The sequence below is a fragment of the Octopus sinensis genome, linkage group LG10, assembly GCF_006345805.1.
Source record: "Octopus sinensis linkage group LG10, ASM634580v1, whole genome shotgun sequence".
NCBI lineage: Eukaryota > Metazoa > Mollusca > Cephalopoda > Octopoda > Octopodidae > Octopus > Octopus sinensis.
Window position 1 is genome coordinate 60,274,051 of NC_043006.1, and position 20,248 is coordinate 60,294,298.

Here is a 20,248-nt window from a genome sequence, read left to right on the forward strand (position 1 = left end):
CGGGATGTAGTGGCATTGAAAGTGATCCAAGCGGTAAAAACGCATTTCAGTTTTATATATAGAGATATAGGTATATATATATATATATATATATATATATATATATATATATATATACATATATATAGGTATATATATATATATATATACATATATATAGGTATATATATATATATATATATATACATATAAATATATATATATATATATATATATACATATATATAGGTATATATATATATATATATATACATATAAATATAATATATATATATATATATATACATATTTTCACATACATAAATAAAGTATAATAAAGCAGTAATTAAAACATGATATCGTTTAAAGAAGTAGGATATGAAAGATATTCCGATCCCGTTCGCTAAAACTATTTTACAAGCGACCGAATACAGCAGTGAACATTTTTGAGATATTTAAGGTTAAAAAATAGCAACGTCTTGAGGATATTCTTTTTCAAGTTGGATATAATGTCTTAATGTTAATTTTGCTAGTAATATTTTACATGTTAATTACTTTATGTAACTTATTGTTTTTGTATGATTCTAATTTCTTTGAGGAGGTCGGTACTCCATAGATGCGTAATTTTGTCAGTTGGTTATCTGTTTATTTTCCTGAGAGGAGATTTCAATGCTGGTTAAAAGGAATTGATCCTTCTTACCTGTTTTCTTTGTGTCTCGGTATGGTTCTATGGTGTTTGTAAGGTCAGTCGGACTAGCACGTATACTTCGACGCTTCCTGACCACATATTACCTTTTGTTAAATCTGCCTCGATTACTCTCCCATACTGATACAGGATGTTTCGAACCGATCGTTGTAAGTAAGAAAGTTTCCCTTGTGTTGCATTTTCTATCACTTGTTATATATATATATATATATATATATATATATATGTACAAATGTGTATATATATATATATGTATATATATATATATATATATATATATATATATATATATATACACATGTATATATATATATAGATATATAGATATATATATATATACATATATATATATACACGTACATATATAGTGATAAACAGAAAGATAGATGGAGATGCAGACGAGTTATTGCAACTTTATACTCTACGCGCGTACTGAGTTCTTTATCTCCTAGAATTTAGCCACAACTATAACTATATATATATATATATATATATACACGTATGTATAGTTATGCGTGTTTTATTAGCCTGTATGTGTGTGCGTCAACATAACAATAAAGTTCTCATCATCACGATATCTGAAAACTGGTTTTCGGATACATACTGCAAAGTATCTGTATATTTCGGGCTGTACATTCCAACCATTTCTAAAGAATTATGTCGCTCGATATTATTCTTTGAGAATTTATAGATATATCATAATCACATACTTACGCTAGAATATATAACATGTTCTTCTTTCAGGAACATTGTAGTTGTTGATTGAAATAATTATTGTTTCTCTTCTTACAGACGAATGTACATATAATGGAAAAAAGTATACAGGAGTATTAAGATCGACTGCAACACGTGTGTATGTGACACAAATAACAAAGCAATTTGTTCAAATTTACGTTGTGGTTATGGGAAGGGGCCTTCATGTACATATCAAGGCAGACGTTACAGAGTAGGACAGACATTCCAGCAGTCTTGTAATACATGTAAATGCAACTATGATGGCCAGATAAAATGTGACAACAAAGACTGTCCTAAACGATGTACTTATAAAGAAAAGCAGTACCAAGAAGGTGAAGAATTCACTGACAACTGTGATAAATGTAAATGTCTTTCTTCTGGATATGTTCAGTGTACCACTAAAGTGTGTGGGTGCCAATACAATGGTAAATACTACAATATTGGAGAGAGTTTTAACGATGGCTGTAAGACTTGCACTTGTCAAACTACAGGAATAGTGCAGTGTAACAGTGATAGATGTGGATGTCCTTATAAAAATGTACAATATCAAATCGGCCAAACCTTTACTGATGATTGCAATACTTGCGAATGTTTGAACAATGGTCAGGTTAAATGTACTAGCAAAATTTGTAAGTGTTACTTCAGAGGAAGAGTATTAAGTGTGGGCCAGAAATTTGAAGGGGATTGTAACATTTGCTATTGTAGAGACAACGGTCAGTTAGAATGTACAAAGAAAATTTGTCAATGTACTTATCAAGGACAGACATACCGAGTTGGACAAACATTCAGTAATGATTGTAACCAATGTGAATGTTTAAGAAGCGGTATTGTGCAGTGCTCTAACAAACCATGTAAGTGTATATACAATGGAAACACCTACGAAATAGGGACTACATTTAAAAAGGACTGTAATACGTGCACATGCAAAGCCGATGGGACAGTAGACTGCACAAAAATGTCATGTACCTGTACTTATAAATATAATGTTTATAATTTCGGAGCAGAGTTCAAGGATGATTGTAATACTTGCAGATGTAAAAATAACGGACAAGTTGATTGTACAAACAAACCCTGCCACTGTACTTATAAAGGACAAACTTATGGAATTGGTAATAGATTTTCGGACGATTGCAATAAATGCGAATGTTTAGCAACTGGATATGTCCGATGTTCAACCGATGTTTGTGAATGTAAGTACAACAACCAGATATATAAAGTAGGAGAAACATTTAAACAGGGCTGTAATACGTGCACATGCAAAGCCGATGGGACTGTAGACTGCACAACAAACCCATGTACCTGTACTTATAAATATAATGTTTATGATTTCGGAGCAGAGTTCAAGGATGATTGTAATACTTGCAAATGTAAAAATAACGGAGAAGTTGATTGTACAAACAGACCCTGCCACTGTACTTATAAAGGACAAACTTATGGAATTGGTAATAGATTTTCGGACGATTGCAATCAATGCGAATGTTTAGCAACTGGATATGTCCGATGTTCAACCTATCTTTGTCAATGTAAGTACAACAACCAGATATATAAAGTAGGAGAAACATTTAAACAGGGCTGTAATACGTGCACATGCAAAGCCGATAGGACTGTAAACTGCACAACAAACCCATGTACCTGTACTTATAAATATAATGTTTATGATTTCGGAGCAGAGTTCAAGGATGATTGTAATACTTGCAAATGTAAAAATAACGGACAAGTTGATTGTACAAACAGACCCTGCCACTGTACTTATAAAGGACAAACTTATGGAATTGGTAATAGATTTTCGGACGATTGCAATCAATGCGAATGTTTAGCAACTGGATATGTCCGATGTTCAACCTATCTTTGTCAATGTAAGTACAACAACCAGATATATAAAGTAGGAGAAACATTTAAACAGGGCTGTAATACGTGCACATGCAAAGCCGATAGGACTGTAGACTGCACAACAAACCCATGTACCTGTACTTATAAATATAATGTTTATGATTTCGGAGCAGAGTTCAAGGATGATTGTAATACTTGCAAATGTAAAAATAACGGACAAGTTGATTGTACAAACAAACCCTGCCGCTGTACTTATAATGGACAAACTTATGAACTTGGTACTAAATTTTCGATGGGTTGCAATCAATGCGAATGTTTAGCAACTGGATATGTCATATGTTTAGCCGATGTTTGTGAATGTAAGTACAACAACCAGATATATAAAGTAGGAGAAACATTTAAACAGGGCTGTAATACGTGCACATGCAAAGCCGATGGGACTGTAGACTGCACAACAAACCCATGTACCTGTACTTATAAATATAATGTTTATAATTTCGGAGCAGAGTTCAAGGATGATTGTAATACTTGCAAATGTAAAAATAACGGACAAGTTGATTGTACAAACAGACCCTGCCGCTGTACTTATAAAGGACAAACTTATGGAATTGGTAATAGATTTTCGGACGATTGCAATCAATGCGAATGTTTAGCAACTGGATATGTCCGATGTTCAACCTATCTTTGTCAATGTAAGTACAACAACCAGATATATAAAGTAGGAGAAACATTTAAACAGCGCTGTAATACGTGCACATGCAAAGCCGATAGGACTGTAGACTGCACAACAAACCCATGTACCTGTACTTATAAATATAATGTTTATAATTTCGGAGCAGAGTTCAAGGATGATTGTAATACTTGCAAATGTAAAAATAACGGACAAGTTGATTGTACAAACAAACCCTGCCGCTGTACTCATAAAGGACAAACTTATGGAATTGGTTATAGATTTTCGGATGGTTGCAATCAATGCGAATGTTTAGCAACTGGATATGTCCGATGTTCAACCAATGTTTGTGAATGTAAGTACAACAACCAGATATATAAAGTAGGTCAGACATTTAGAAAGGACTGTAATACGTGCACATGCAAAACCGATGGGACAGTAGACTGCACAACAAACCCATGTCCCTGTACTTATAAAAATAAGGTTTATAATTTCGGAAATCAATTCAAAGATGGCTGCTCTAATTGTACTTGTCAATATAATGGTGAGGTTAGCTGCACTGAATTACCTTGTTCCTGTAATTACAACGGTAAAATTTATGAAATTGGTTCTGTATGGTATAATGATTGCAACAAATGTCAGTGCAACTCCGATGGGAAAGTCGATTGTGAGCAAAAACCATGCAGTAAGTCCTGTATACATAAAGGAAAAACTTATTCTGTCGGTGAAACATTTAAAGATGCCTGCAATACTTGTAGATGTGGACAGTTTGGTCAAATAAGCTGTACTAAAATGTACTGCCCCCCGACAACATGCCAGTATTATGGAAAATCTTACAAAGATGGAGAAATGTTCATGAGTCAAGATAAGTGCAATGTTTGTCGATGTTCGATTGGGAAGGTCAAGTGTACCAAGTATGACTGCTATCGTCTGGTGAGTAAAGTGTTTTATTAGTGTTTTACTGTCCCTAACGTAACTAATTTAATCCATCCTTTACCCTTTGCAACCCCTATTTTATATCTCATATTAAACAGAAAATAATCACCCAGCAATTAGATGATATTTAGCATACAAACTGTTCTCTTCTAAGTTTTTTCATGTATATGCATACATTCAATAATATATATGGAAGAAATGGTTGACTTACAATTTTCAATTTAATGTTATTGACACTTATGTAAAATTTGCACGACATTGCTCTTAATGTTAGAAATATTTATGTATATTTAAGAAATATTTATTTTTCAACTGTTTAAATAGTGATACAGACTCTTTGGAGATACATTTGTGAATTATTCTATATACAGGATATTTCAGGATATAGCTTATGAGAGTGTGAATTGGGCTTTAAAATCTGGGCTCTGATGAATTTTTAATACTTTGTATAATCATGTGATATTTAATCTAATGTATAATTGTTCAAATTTAAATTTTGTATTGTACTTAGTCATACTAAATTTGAAATACAATGTGTATATCCAGTCCGATAATATATTAATTTCTTGCAAATTTATTTTATTGCAGAAACAACAGTACGGATGAAGAACTATTAATTTATTTTGATAATTTCAATAATTGTGATACCTGAAATATAATTTTTTAAAATAAAACATATATCTACCACAATTTCGTTGTTTAATCTATAAATTTAATTTTTTTCATTAGAATGATAGTCAACCGAGTTATCCATTTAACTTTTAGGCTGAGTTATTTCTTATTTGCATTTTAGTATTTCTAATCTATTTCCAATATAAACAAAATTTCAACTCAGCCGCGAAAATGCAAACGTAAAAGATTTGATATAATTATATAAAAAATAAATAAATGCGCCCTCTTAAAGCCTAGCCAGGCTCATGGGCCCGGTTTCCCGGTTTCTATGGCATATGTGTTCCCCAGCTGGACGGGACACCAGTCCATCGCAGCGTTACTCATTTTTGCCAGCTGAGTGGACTGGAGCAATGTGAAATGAAGAACACAACGAGTCGTCCGGTCCAGGAATCGAAACCACAACCTTACGATCATGATGCTGACACCCTAACCACTGAGCTGCGGGAGAAAAACTTTCTTAAACTTTCATGCCGGTCAACGACCCTGCATTGATGAACATCTCTTCCAAAGGGAATATTTGTAGACAACTGCTTCAAAACCTGTAGCGTCTTTAGACTGATTGTAAATTTATATTTATACCAATAATTCTTGGTGAATTATGGTAATGTTTAATTTTTAAAAAATTCTTTTACTTGTTTCAGTCATTTGACTATGGCCATGCTAGAACACTGACATAAAGGGTTTTAGTCGAAGAAATCTACCCCAGAACTTATTCTTTGTAAGCCTAGTACTTATTCTATCGGCAATAGAAATTGCCGAACCGCTAAGTTACGGGGACATAAATGCACTAGCATCGGTTGTCAAGCGATGGCGAGGGGGGATGCAGAGAAACACACACACACACACACACACACATATATATCTATAAAGCTGAAGTTGTGTGTGTGGATGGTTTGGTAGCCTTCAACTAACACTATCTCCTCCGAGACCCTGCGGCGCAAGTTGACCAAAATTGAGAGTATGATAGATGAAGGCTTGCTCTTCATTCCGGACCATGTTAAGACCAAAAATTATTTACATCAAAAAGCAGTGCAGTTTGAAACTTGAGCTTCAACACAGTGCAAGGGAGATAACTAATGTTAATACTTTGTCTACAAAATCCTTTCCAGTTCTGGAAAGAGAGAGGACGTTTTAATAACTAAGATTACAATTACGACATCAGGAGCTGATGCACCCTACTGTTTCAGAAGGACACAGTTTCCCCTACGTGTTGTATTTGCCATGTCCATAAACAAACCACAGGGTCAGACATTATCCATGGCAGGGCTTCACTTGCAGGAGCCATGTTTCTCACATGGACAATTATACGTTGGATGTTCCCGAGTCGGTAGTCAGAACAGCCTATTTGCTTTGGCTCCATCTGGAAGAACAAAGAACGTTGTCTATCGCGAAGTGCTGTAACCATATTTCATCAGCGACTATACTATGCATTGCCTTATATTAACTGTTTATCTGAATGAATCTATATCTATAAAGCTGAAGCTGTGTGTGTGTGGCAGGTTTGGTAGCCTTCAACTAACACTATCTCCTCCGAGCCCCTGCGACGCAAGTTGACCAAAACTGAGAGTATGATAGAAGGCTTGCTCTTCATTCCGTAGAACAAAAAATTCAAATCGAACCATGTTAAGACCAAAAATTATTTACATCACAAAGGTGCTTTTTTTCTATGAAAAGCCCTATGTTCTACGATTTTTTTACTGCTGTGTACTTTTTCTTAATGAATACTTTTGCAGTGTTAACTTCTTAATAGATTTTCTGTGCAGTTCGAAACTTGAGCTTCATTTTCCTTTAAATCTACGGGTAAATTGTTTTCTCCACAATGTTAATAGTAGGAATATTAGCTAAGAGTACCAACAATTGAAGTCGGCAGTACACATTTGCAGCACATTCAGGGCAAACTCGAGGATCGCCACACTATACTTTTATTCATAGATTGAAACTATGGCAAAACTTTGTTAACGCGACATCAAAGTCTGCTGTTTTAAGCGCAACTAAAAAACAAACCCGAGCAACGCCGGGCTATACTGCTAGCACACACACAGATACATACATACATATATATATATATATATATATATATATATATATATATATATATATATATATATATATAACGGAATCCTTCTACCAAATTACCAAATCCTTTACAAGGCTTTGGTCAGCCCGAGGCTATAGTAGATGACAGTTGTCCAAGGTGCTTCGCAGTGGGACTGAACCCGGAACCATGTGGTTGAGAAGCAAGCTTCTTATCGTTAACAAATGCTAACAATCTCAAAAGTGAGGACTTCAGGCAAAGGAAGTTATCAACAAATAGGTTGTTTGCAAATAAATTTTACAACTGCAGTGTTCAACTGGTACTTATTTTATCGACGCCGAAAGGATTAAAGGCAAGGTCGATCCCTGCGAAATTTGAACCCAGAACGTAAAGACGGATCAAATGTCGATAATCATTTTACCCTGCGTGCTAAATTTTCTTATTTCTTTATTGTCCACAAGGGGCTAAACATAGAGGGGACAAACAAGGACAGACAATGGGATTAAGTTGATTACATCGACCTCAGTGCGTAACTGGTATTTAGTTTCTCGACCCCGAAAGGATGAAAGGCAAAGTCGACCTCAGCGGAATTTGAACTGAGAACGTAGCGGCAGACGAAATACCTATTTCTTTACTGCCCACAAGGGGTTAAACACAGAGGGGACAAACAAGGACAAACAAAGGGATTATGTCGTTTACATCGACCCCAGTGCGTAACAGGCACTTAATTTATCGACCTTGGAAGGATGAAAGGCAAAGTTTACCTCGGCGGAATTTGAACTCAGAACGTAACGGCAAATGAAATACGGCTACGCATTTCGCCCGGCGTGCTAACGTTTCTGCCAGCTAGCCGTCTTAGTGTGTCTAAATATGAATATCGAAAAAAGAAGGGGTTAAACTAATATACCCTTTGTAATTTTTCTAAAGTACACATATCAAAATATACTAGTTCCTAGTTCCGTATGAAGCTATTTTCTGGGGTGACAAATAAGTAAATTTTGTTTTAAAGCAAATGGTTCGTTGGGAGACATTTCGGCAATAGTCATAACATTTACGATCCATATCCGGGAGCAAACCCAGACCTGCATACTATTCTCTCTCTCTCTTTCTCTCTCTCTCTCACACACACACACACATATTTACATGTGTACTTGCCTATATATTGTTTTGATTTGAGATCGTGTGCTGAAACTGGCCATTAGGAAATACACAAAGTTAACTTCAATTAATCTTTTATTTTAAAAACTTTTCGCGGATTGCTACCTTGTTCTAAGGAATAGACACGATGTTTACGCCAGGGAAAATGGTTGGCGACATTTCGTCTTCATGTTCTGAGTTCAAATTCCACCGATGTCCACTTCGCCTTTCATCCTTTCGGGGTCGATAAAATAAGTACCCGTTGAGTACTGAGTTCGATGTTATCGACTTAACCCCTTCTCCGAAATTGTTGGCCTTGTGCCAACATTTGAAACTAATATTTTTAGAGAATTTGAGCAAAATCAATAAACTGGTAAATATCGCACTAATTCCAATGTTCAACAATGAATTGCTAGGTTACCTATTGTCGTTCTTCCCAAATTTGTTTAAATTTCGATACTTTCACCCTCACGAGTTTCACTAAGAAAAGAAAAATCGGATTATTCGCATGGAATTAAGTGAAATCGGAAAAAAGGGGTGGGGAAAACTGGACCCCATCCATTCCGGAATCATTGGAATATTTTATATTTTCGTTGAATGAATTACAGTGACCTAATATGCCACAAAATGCTTTTTTGGTCCGGAAAACGGGGTGGAACCCTTGGAAATTTCACCTCCCCGTTCTCATTGGGAAGTACACCCGCACGATTTTCACTAAGAAAAAAGAAATTCATTTTTCGTTGAATGAATTACGGTGACCTCCTAATATGCCACAAAACCCTTTTTTGGTCCGGAAAACAGAGGGTGGGGCGTGGAACACACGGAAATTTTACCCCACCACTCTCAACATTTTACAAAAATACGTTTTCCAGAGGGCGGATTACTTGGTTCGTTATTCAATAAATAGAGAATGTGGATTAATATGTTCACATGTATATTGTGTGTATTTTATGCTGAAAATATTTTTTGTGAAGTCGTAATGAATGCATATATATATGTATATATGGCGTGTGTGTCTGTATAAGTAGACAGGTAAAAATTTACCTACAAAGTACTACTTACTTCTTTACTGTCAAATCATTAATTAATCCCAACAAAATACACACTTTTTCTCCACTAAATATTTTCAGTTTTATACCAGTGTTTTAGAAAAAGAAAACAAAAATCTTTCGCGCGCAAACACACTTCGGTTTCTTTTTTGTGTGAGAGGGAGAGAGAGGGAATAAATGTTTTCTCAGAACGTAGCGGCAGACGAAATACTTATTTCTTTACAGCCCAAAAGGGGTTAAAGACAGAGAGGACAAACAAGGACAGACAAACAGATGAAGTCGATTACATCGATCCCAGTGCGTAACTGGCACTTATTTAATCGACCCGAAAGGATGAAAGGCAAAGTCGACCTCGGCGGAATTTGAACTCCGAACGTAACGGCAGACGAAATGCGACTACGCATTTCGCCCCGGCGTGCTAACGTTTCTGCCAGCTCGTCACCTTTAAATAGAGGGAAATATTAGAGTTCAATATGAGGAGTTATTTTGGAAAAGGAAGCAAATAAGGAGTATATAGGGAAATAGAATGTAGAGATAAAAATAAAAACGTATATAGATGTTATAGTTACAGTTCCATTATCCAAGGAAAGTGGTTGAAATGCTTCCTGTCCGTGGTTTGTAAATTCTAATATGTATGTACACGTGCATGTAGGCGTGTATATGTGCGCACGTGTATGCGTTTATGCATGTATTTAGGGGTATGCGTGTGTGCGCATATATATATGTGTATGGATGTGCATGTATGTTTGTATGGGCATCTGTATGCATACGTATGTGCGTATATATTTGTACGTGTATATGTATCTGTGTGTATGTATATATATATATATATATAGAGAGAGAGAGATGCATGCATGCATACAGGTTTAAATACACTAGTACGCAAGTCTATATAATAATGCATTTCACACACACATACATGTGCATGTGTGCGTGCGTATATCGATATACACTTCTCTCTTTCCTTCTCTCTGATTCCTCTCTCCATACTATAACATTAGCCAGTTGAATAAGCATATAAATCTATTTATAGAAACTTGACCAGTCTTAGTATTCTTCCCTTCCAATTTGTGGTTTACTACTGACTTTAGAAACCCTCCTCCTATATCTTTTTCTGTACCCATTCCTTAACACCAGTCTAACATATCACCCCACCTCACACATATTCACTACATACATTCTTATCACTTCTTACCCTCCCCTACTCCTCTCCCATTCCCCCGTCATAATATCTTGACCACCATCTAACACTCCTATCACTCTTTTCACTTCCTTCTACCTTTTTCATTTTCTCTTCATTTTTTCATTTTCTCATCTTGTCTTCATCTTCTCTTCCTATTTCTTTCCTTTTATCTTTTCTCACCTTTTCCTTTGACCTCTTTCTTCATTTTAACATACACAGCTCTTCTCCCCTCTCTATCCACTAACATATGATCACCTAAATCCCCAAACTGCAACCCCTTTGATTATTATGTGTGAGGCGCTGTTGGGCGAGAGATTAACAAAACTCCTTGTAACACCAAAGATGAACTGAAAGCAAGGATTATGGCAGCATTCACCAACTTAAAGAAAGAGACAGTCCAGAAGAGTTGCAGGAGATTCCGAAATAGTTTGGATGCTGTGGTTGATCCCAATGGCGATTTTATTGAATAAATTTACTTTTTAGTATTTCAAGATATTTTTATGTAATTTTAGTAAATATATCTGTTAAAATGAGATGTCGGTGTTATTTTCATTTTTGCATAATTTAAACAACAATATATTCACCACACCCTGTATGTGTGTTTACTGTATATGTTAGTTTTACTGTCTCCTTGCCTTAAATTCGAGCAGTGGTTTTGTGTGTCATTAATGCAAGAGATGTTCTTCGTTTTCAGCCTTCCACATAATCAGGCCTAGGCTTGGATACCTTTCCCATCGACTATCCTCACATGCTTCCATATGAGGGTTGGCGACGGGGGTGACATTCGGCTATACAAAATCTGTCTGTTCCATGCGAGCGTGGACGTTTCATATATATTCATATTGCATGGATTATAATATTTTCAACCGAAATGTTACAACCGTATCTGATTGATCAAGTGCTTCAGTTCTGCTTATGTACATATATTTACTCCATTGCTAGCATTTATCAATGGTTTCTCTCATTGTCTCGATGCACCATTTTCTATCATTAATAAAACCGTCGACATTTTTGACAACACAGGTATGCTTGTTTGCTAATAATATCTTGTATTAAAAACTAAGTGTGGACGTGAAAATGCTTCTACATTTGTGCTTTAAATGTAAACTTGTTAAAATGTTAGCCCTTCGTTTAATGGAATAACGGCAAGAGTTTGTTTTAGTGTAATTAATAACATTTGTTGGGTTTTAGATGCGTGAAACGTGTAATAGATTTCCACCCTTTCTCCTTCCAAAGGGTTTTTTCTTTGTCTTAGTAGCTATTGTTTCTAACTGCAATCATTTCGAGACACATCGTTAATAAAACTCATTTACACATTTCACCATAATTCTATGCCTCCGTTTTATTTCTCGCTGTATACGTACGGCGCAGGCATGGCTGTGTGGTAAAAAGCTTGCTCCCCAATCACATGGTTCCAAGTTCAGTCCGTGGCACCTTGGGTAAGTGTCTTCTACTTTAGCCTCGGACCGACCAAAACCTTGTGAGTGGATTTGGTAGACGGAAACTGAAAGAAGCCTATCATATATATATATATACACACACGCTCACACACATGCACGCACACGCACACACACACACACACACACACACACACACAACACACACACACACACACACACACACACACACAAATGAATATGTTTTGTGTCTGTCGCTTGACAACTGATACTGGTGTATTTAGGTCCCAGTAATGTAGCGGTTCGGCAAAATAGTCCGATAGAATAAGTACTCGGCTTACAAAGAACAAGTTCTGCGGCGGATTTCTTCGACTAAAACCTTTTAAGGTGGTGCTCCAGCACGGCTGTAGTTAAATGACTGAATCAAGTAAAAGAGTATATATATATTTAAAACGTTTGAGATTGTCTCTACAGATTCTCTATCGAAATTATAGCCAGCACTGATTTGTGACAACATTTCATATTCAAATACGTCTAATGTAAACAGTGCAATCGAAGATAGAAAAAGTATGTAATGGATTTATATGAACATTGCCTCAACACATCTAACCCATTAACTGTTCACGAACTCATTGTTTAAATAGCTACAAAATATAGCGGTGCAACACTAGTGGATCTACCAGTTGTACACATCTATAGTCTTCATTGTAACTACCTTGATTTCCCCTATGTGACACTTTTTAAAATCTCACCTTAATTTTCTCCCCTGTCTCCCCTTCTACCTGACATAGATGCCAATTTAAAGAATGCCACAGTATTGAAATATGCAGACGACATCAAGCTGTACCTTGAAATCAAGAGGACAGATCCTGATGTCTACAACTCTTTCCTGCAATCAGACCTAGACACAATGCAGCAATGGATCACAGACTGGCAACTGAAACTGGCCGTGGACAAGTGTACCACCATGCATTTTGGGAGAAGAAACCCTGCGTCCACATACTCCCTCCACAACACTGATATCAAGAAATCCCCTTGCGAGCGTGACCTAGGCATCACTGTCAGCAGTGATTTGCGTTGGACAAAGCATATCTCTAAAATTGTCAAGAAGGCCGAGGGTGTCTTGGCATCACTCAGCAAGACTTTTGTTAGCCGCTCTCCAGCCATCTATTTAAAACTGTTTACAGCTATGGTACGACCACACTTGGAATTCGCATCATCAGTTTGGAACCCCTATCTTGCTCAGAACATTGACCTCCTGGAATCTGTCCAGAGACGTGTAACCAAACGTATACCGTCCATCAGACACCTACCATATTCTGAGCCCATTGTTTCCCTGGGAATGGATTCACTGAAGCTCCGGCGTCTGGCGACGGACTTGGTAAACACCCACAAAGTTATCAACCACCTCACCAACAACAACACTGAACACCTTTTTGATCTCCATGTGTCTAACACACGTGGACATGCCTACAAAGTCAGAAAACAACACAGCTCCCATGACTTTCGGAAACATCTTTTCACGCTCAGAGTTGCTGAAGCATGGAATAAACTGCCTGCGTCAGTTGTTGACTGCCATGACACTGCATCCTTTAAGGCCCTCATGCTTTCCGAAATCCGCCGAAACTACACCTGATTATATATACACTTTAGATGAGTTGTAGTGCACCTGAGCACTGTACACAATTATTATTATTATTATTATTATTACTTACCGTTGCTCTATTTTACTTTACCTCTCTCCCTTTCTCTCTCTATCCAACATTTCCTCTGCTTTTCCTGTCACCTGCTTCTGCTGATCACCACTCCTTTCTATCGCCCTTTGCGTCCAATTATATTTAGATTATATTTAGATGAAGGTCATTTTATTATTCTCCCCGTGCACTAGAACTCTTCCTCTTTCAAGAGGAAGGCACCATCCTTTATACTCTGTATCTACTTGTTTTCTACAAGTTTTATATTTCCCCTCTGTGCGTTTTCAGTGGCAAAACTTGATTTCATTTCGTTCAAACTGGTAATTTCCAGACTAATCATCGAAACGGTTCCTAACCGCCGAAATCGTGTAACTCTTGCAGCATTATAGACCCTTGGGCAAATCACTGCACATGGCTCTATAGTATTTATTTATTGACAGCAAGCCACGTCATACAAAGATTAGAATTGGACCCTTAGACCTATGAGGGCTCCTAGACAACTGCGTATTGTTGCCGATGCTTTGAAGTAGCACACTGTGGATCGTATTATAAAAAGTCGGTGATGAATGGGTTTATATATGTATGTCTGTCTTTTCTTCTCTCCTTTGATTGTCGTACATGACATGGTAAGAAGGCGGCGAATTGGCAGAATCGTTAGCACGCCGGCGAAATGCGTAGCCGTATTTCGTCTGCTGTTACGTCCTGAGTTCAAATTCCGCCGAGGTCGACTTTGCCTTTCATCCTTTCGAGGTCGATAAATTAAGTACCAGTTACGCACTGGGGTCGATGTAATCGACTTAATCTGTTTGTCTGTCCTTGTTTGTCCTGTCTGTGTTTAGCCCCTTGTGGGTAGTAAAGAAATAGGTAAGCATTCAAACAGTATACGCATATACACACACGTATTCATATACACAAGTACTCACACATGCATAATATATATATATATATATATATATATATATATATATATAGATAGAGATAGATAGATAGATAGATATATATATAGAGAGAGTGTGTGTATATATGTACGTATGTGTATACATATGAATATATGGATATGCAAGTTATTCATAAGAAATAAAGACAAGGGTCGAAGAACCCGAATTCTATTAATATACACAAGTACTCACGCATGCATAATATATAATATATATATATATATATATATATATAATATAGATAGATAGATAGATGATAGATATATATATAGAGAGAGTGGTGTATATATGTACGTATGTGTATACATATGAATATATGGATATGCAAGTTATTCATAGAATAAGACACGGGTCGAAGAACCCGAATTCTATTAAAACCCCGGGGGAACAACATCACCACGACTATTTATTATCACTGCTGCTGGTTACTCGACGGCTACAGCCCTCTTATAGAAAACAAGTCTTGACGACACTTTTTAATTTACCAAAACCGATAGTAGCAATTTGCCGTCACAGACAGTTCAATTGTCATCCACGAAAATTGACGGAAACTACCACGTGCTCTTGCAGAGAAAAGGAAAGTAAACTATGAATGGTAATTTTAATTTTAACTTTTATTTTATTAATAGCTCTTTCCTCTCTACATATTCCATTTTAGTACATATTTTTGAAAAGTTGTTCAAAAATCGAAACATTAAAACAAATCTAAAACATTCTTCTTTTAATGTATTTATATAAGGAAAATTAAAATGTGCCCAATTTTTGAAAGTAGCATTTTAGTTCTTTTCATAAATCTGTGTGGTAAGTATCTTGCTTACCAACCACATGGGTTCCGGGTCAGTCCCACTCGTGGCACCTTGGGCACGTGTCTTCTGCTATAGCCTCGGGCCGACCAAAGCCTTGTGAGTAGATTGGTAGACGGAAACTGAAAGAAAGCCCGTCGTATATTATGTATATATAGTATGTGTGTGTATATGTTGTGTCTGTGTTTGTCCTCCCAACATCGCTTCACAGCCCGATGTTGGTGTGTTTACGTCCCGTAACATAGCGGTTCGGCAAAAAGAGACCACTAGAATAAGTACTAGGATTCCAAAGATAAGTCCTGGGGTCAATTTGGTCGACTAAAGGCGGTACTCCAGCATAGCGGCAGTCCAAATCTCTGAAACAATAAAAGTAAAAAGTACAATAAGTAAAAGGATATATATATATATATATAATATTATATATATATAAATTCGGGGTGAGTACTTGATAATTGTAAGCACCTGTATATAACCGTTTGGGGGTGGGTAGGTTGTGCAGTAAATTAATCAAAATAAAAACATGATGCCAAGGATTCAGCGGTACATATGTTTCGGGCCTTTATTAGACGGATTTATAACAATGCATAATGTATGTCTGTGCCTTCTTCAGCCGCGCAAACAACAACTTCCACAAGGACATGTATTACATCATCAAAATTCTTTGTTTGGGGATGCAAATCCTCTCATTCGCGTACGACATAATGCGGCAACAGCATAAAAATGAAGCGTCCATCTCGTTCTTCTCTCAATGTAGAATGAGGAAATTTGGATGTGAAGTAATGTAAATAATTAATAAATAAATATATACTATATAAATATATAAATGCAGACAGACGTGAAGGAACCTGGTAATAAGAGTAATAGAGATAAAGATGGAGGGCGCGAATTCAGGACGAAGGATAAAAAATATATAAAAAGTGTAAGTATAGAAAATATAAAAATGTAGAGTATAAAGATATAAAGAGATAATAAAAAAATATAAAAAAATATAAATGTGTATAAAGGATAAAGTTATAAAAATAAAGTTATAAAAAATAAAAATAGAAATAAAACTAATAAAAAATGTAACAGTAATTAAGGATAAGGGATAAATAGTAGTTATGGACCAAACATGGTGGACAGGGAAATGACACATTCTGTTTGTAGAAAGTCTTGGGTGTCATAAATCAACAGGGCGTCTGGGGACTTAGTGTATTGTAAATCAGAGTTTTGAGCAGCTTATCTAGTTCCTCTAGTTCTCGTAACGTATAAGTGGTCATCTTGTACATACGTACCCGCATGGATACATACCCCATATACACCGCACATATATGCACGCATACCAGCCACAAGCTATAAGCATACCATACGTACGCACGTGTAAACATATCACGATACACATATACACATACACACATGCGCATATATATATACACACACAACGAATATGCATATATATACACGGACAATATACATGTACATATACATATACACCCACACACACATACGTATATACATATATATATATATACACTACACATATGCATACATATATATATGCACAGTATACATATACATACATACACATATACATACACACACGTATATATATACTACTCACACCCTACCCACACACGCACATATATATGTGTGCATTATGCACACCCCGTGTGCATACATACACGCATACATACATACACACGGACCCACGCGCACGTATCCACACGCACACACACACACATCTGTGTGTCTATACGCGCGTGGTGCGCATACCTTACATACACATACACCAGATGCCCACACATACAGGTATAGAAATAAGATATTAAAAGATGTATAAAAATTAGAAATGAAGTATAAAAATTTATAAAAACTATAAAATTAAAATAAAGAAATGAAAATAAAATAAGAATAAAGGTAAAGCAAAATAAAATGGATAAAATAAAATAAAAATATAATCGGTAAAGCTTAACATGAGATGAAGGTAAAAAAAAAGGTGGTTGAAAGTGTAAAGTTAAAGGTGTGTGCTAAAGGTGACCACGTAGGGGCGGGCGGGGGGAACTGAAAATTGGAAGGGTGGGAAGCGGGGTTGGTGGTGCGTGCTCAACATCAGAGTTAGAAATGGGAAAAGGTATAGATATAGGGAAACAAAAAATCTAGATAGGGAGAATGTAGGTGTAGGAGAAGAAAAACATATATGGGAGACAAAATCTGTATATATAGGAAAATATATATATATTAAAACGGGATGCGCTGGAGCCGACAGGTTGCACCGGGTGGGGGAAATTGCAGGGGAGCTGGTATAATAGCCTAACATTTGTAGTATTTGAAAGTATTAATAAGTTTGTGTATACAGGATGGTTTGAACTCTGACCTTTTGTTAATAAGATTGTGTTTCTCCTTGAATTTCAAGATATTCAGGAGTTCTACACAACATAGTTGGCATCCTGCTCTATTGTTTAAATAAGGTGCAGCTGATCCGGTGATGGACCACCTGAGTTTGAAACCTATGCTATTGTCTTTTAATTCCCAAATTTTTTTAGAAAGGGAGGTGCTGTTAGCTTTATGCCTATGCTTAAACGAGGACCGGTGGTTGTAGTATCTAGATTTCCAGGAGGTCGAGCAACCTAAACCAAGAATTTTTGATGTAATACATGTCCTTGTGGAAGTTGTTGTGCGCGGCTGAAGAAGGCCACAGACATACATTATGCATTGTTATAAATCCGTCTAATAAAGGCCCGAAACATATGTACCGCTGAATCCTTGGCATCATGTTTTTATTTTGATTAATTTATATATATATATATATATATATATATATATATATATATATATATATATATATAAGTAAGGACAAAAGAAAAAATTTCTAATGCCAAAATATGCCGAAAATAGACAACGTCGATAACCATATAATTTATCACTAACAAGCACGTATTGCGAAGAAAGCTAATAGAAATTTCTAAAAAATCCTGTTATTACCATGTATATACACATATATATATATATATACTCTTTTACTCTTTACTCTTTTACTTGTTTCAGTCATTTTGACTGCGGCCATGCTGGAGCACCGCCTTTAGTCGAACAAATCGACCCCGGGACATATTCTTTGTAAGCCCAGTACTTCTTCTATCGGTCTCTTTTGCCGAACCGCTAAGAGACGGGGACGTAAACACACCAGCATCAGTTGTCAAGCAATGCTAGGGGGACAAACACAGACACACAAACACACACACACATATATATAGTATTGCTGTCTATAAACACATTGATTAAAACGTGATGATAATGAAGAACTTATTTAACCACCACCTTGTGAAACACCTCTGATACTATTGTTTGTTATCGTAAGAAGGCCCAACCTATTTATGAATAGTTTATTTTTAGGAAGAAACCATTTATTTTTGCTGTTTCTAAATACGGAATTTGTAAAGCCAATTAATTCCCACGATGTATGCAGTTGATCACGTTTATTGCGGCCTATATAAAGCGTACGTTTGAGACGTTTGTCAAACTCATCCTTGTTTCGGTAAACAACAGTCACCAGTCTACAAGAGGCAGAAAGAAAAGATAAACCAACTGGCCAACATGCTGCGACTATTGCTACTAGTAACAGTAGCTATTTATTATGTGAACAGCTACAACAGTAAGTAAATTACACCGCTATTCATAATTCATTTCTTTCTTATTTTAAAGTTATTTCGTTCAATTTATCAACAGTAGTGTTATTACAACTAACTTATCCATGCATGTTATTTAAAATATCGGTGCTACCTAAGACATTTTTCAGTTTTGGCTCTAATTTCTATAGAAAATCTAGAGATAACACACACACACACACACACACACACATACACACAGACACACATATATATGCATGCATGTATGTATGTATATGTATACATATACATCTATACCTAACTCTCTATATTTATATAACCACAATGGGTTAGAGCCCACACCGTCGCTCCAAATACGTGGCTTCACTACTACCGAGGATCTCCCCTGGTTTCTGACAAAGGTACATCTTTAGCATCTATAGGATCGCTTTTCAAAATCTAGCCCTTCTGTTTAGGAACCAGAATACACTTTAGTATCCAGCAGGTGTTGTCATTCTACAAGGCTTACTTGAAACCCACAATAAGTACTACTGCCGCAAGTAAAACAGTGACACCACTTTGCGTGATGACATATTGGACGCATCGAGACAAAGACCATTGATTAGAATTCAGTCACTAATGAGTACACTCCAATATCTGTGGACGGGTGCACTGTGTCCTCTCTGTCTTTTCAATCGCTATTCTAATGGCCTCTGTTTCTGGGGACTGGTTTGTCTCGTACTACCACCACCCAGGCACAATCGACCCACTCGTCTCTGCAACAATTTTGAAGAGCAGGAGTTAGTTGATACCATAGATCTCATTACTTGACTGGCGGGTATACTGGGCTTCATATATTTTACCCCAGTTTAACTTTGATGGCAAGCACAACTCTGTCATTCA

General features: G+C 36.3%; 1 protein-coding gene across 1 annotated transcript in view; it reads left to right on the forward strand.

Annotated features, from left to right (window-relative positions):
- The first annotated feature begins 708 nt into the window (after nucleotides 1–708).
- Nucleotides 709–20,248, forward strand: part of LOC115216556 (kielin/chordin-like protein) — a 56,030-nt gene continuing 36,490 nt past the window's right edge. The window contains exons 1-4 of the mRNA XM_036506958.1: nucleotides 709–722; nucleotides 1,511–2,370; nucleotides 2,593–3,979; nucleotides 4,313–4,380. Coding sequence (XP_036362851.1) covers nucleotides 709–722; nucleotides 1,511–2,370; nucleotides 2,593–3,979; nucleotides 4,313–4,380 — 2,329 coding nt within the window. The remainder of the gene's footprint in view (nucleotides 723–1,510; nucleotides 2,371–2,592; nucleotides 3,980–4,312; nucleotides 4,381–20,248) is intronic.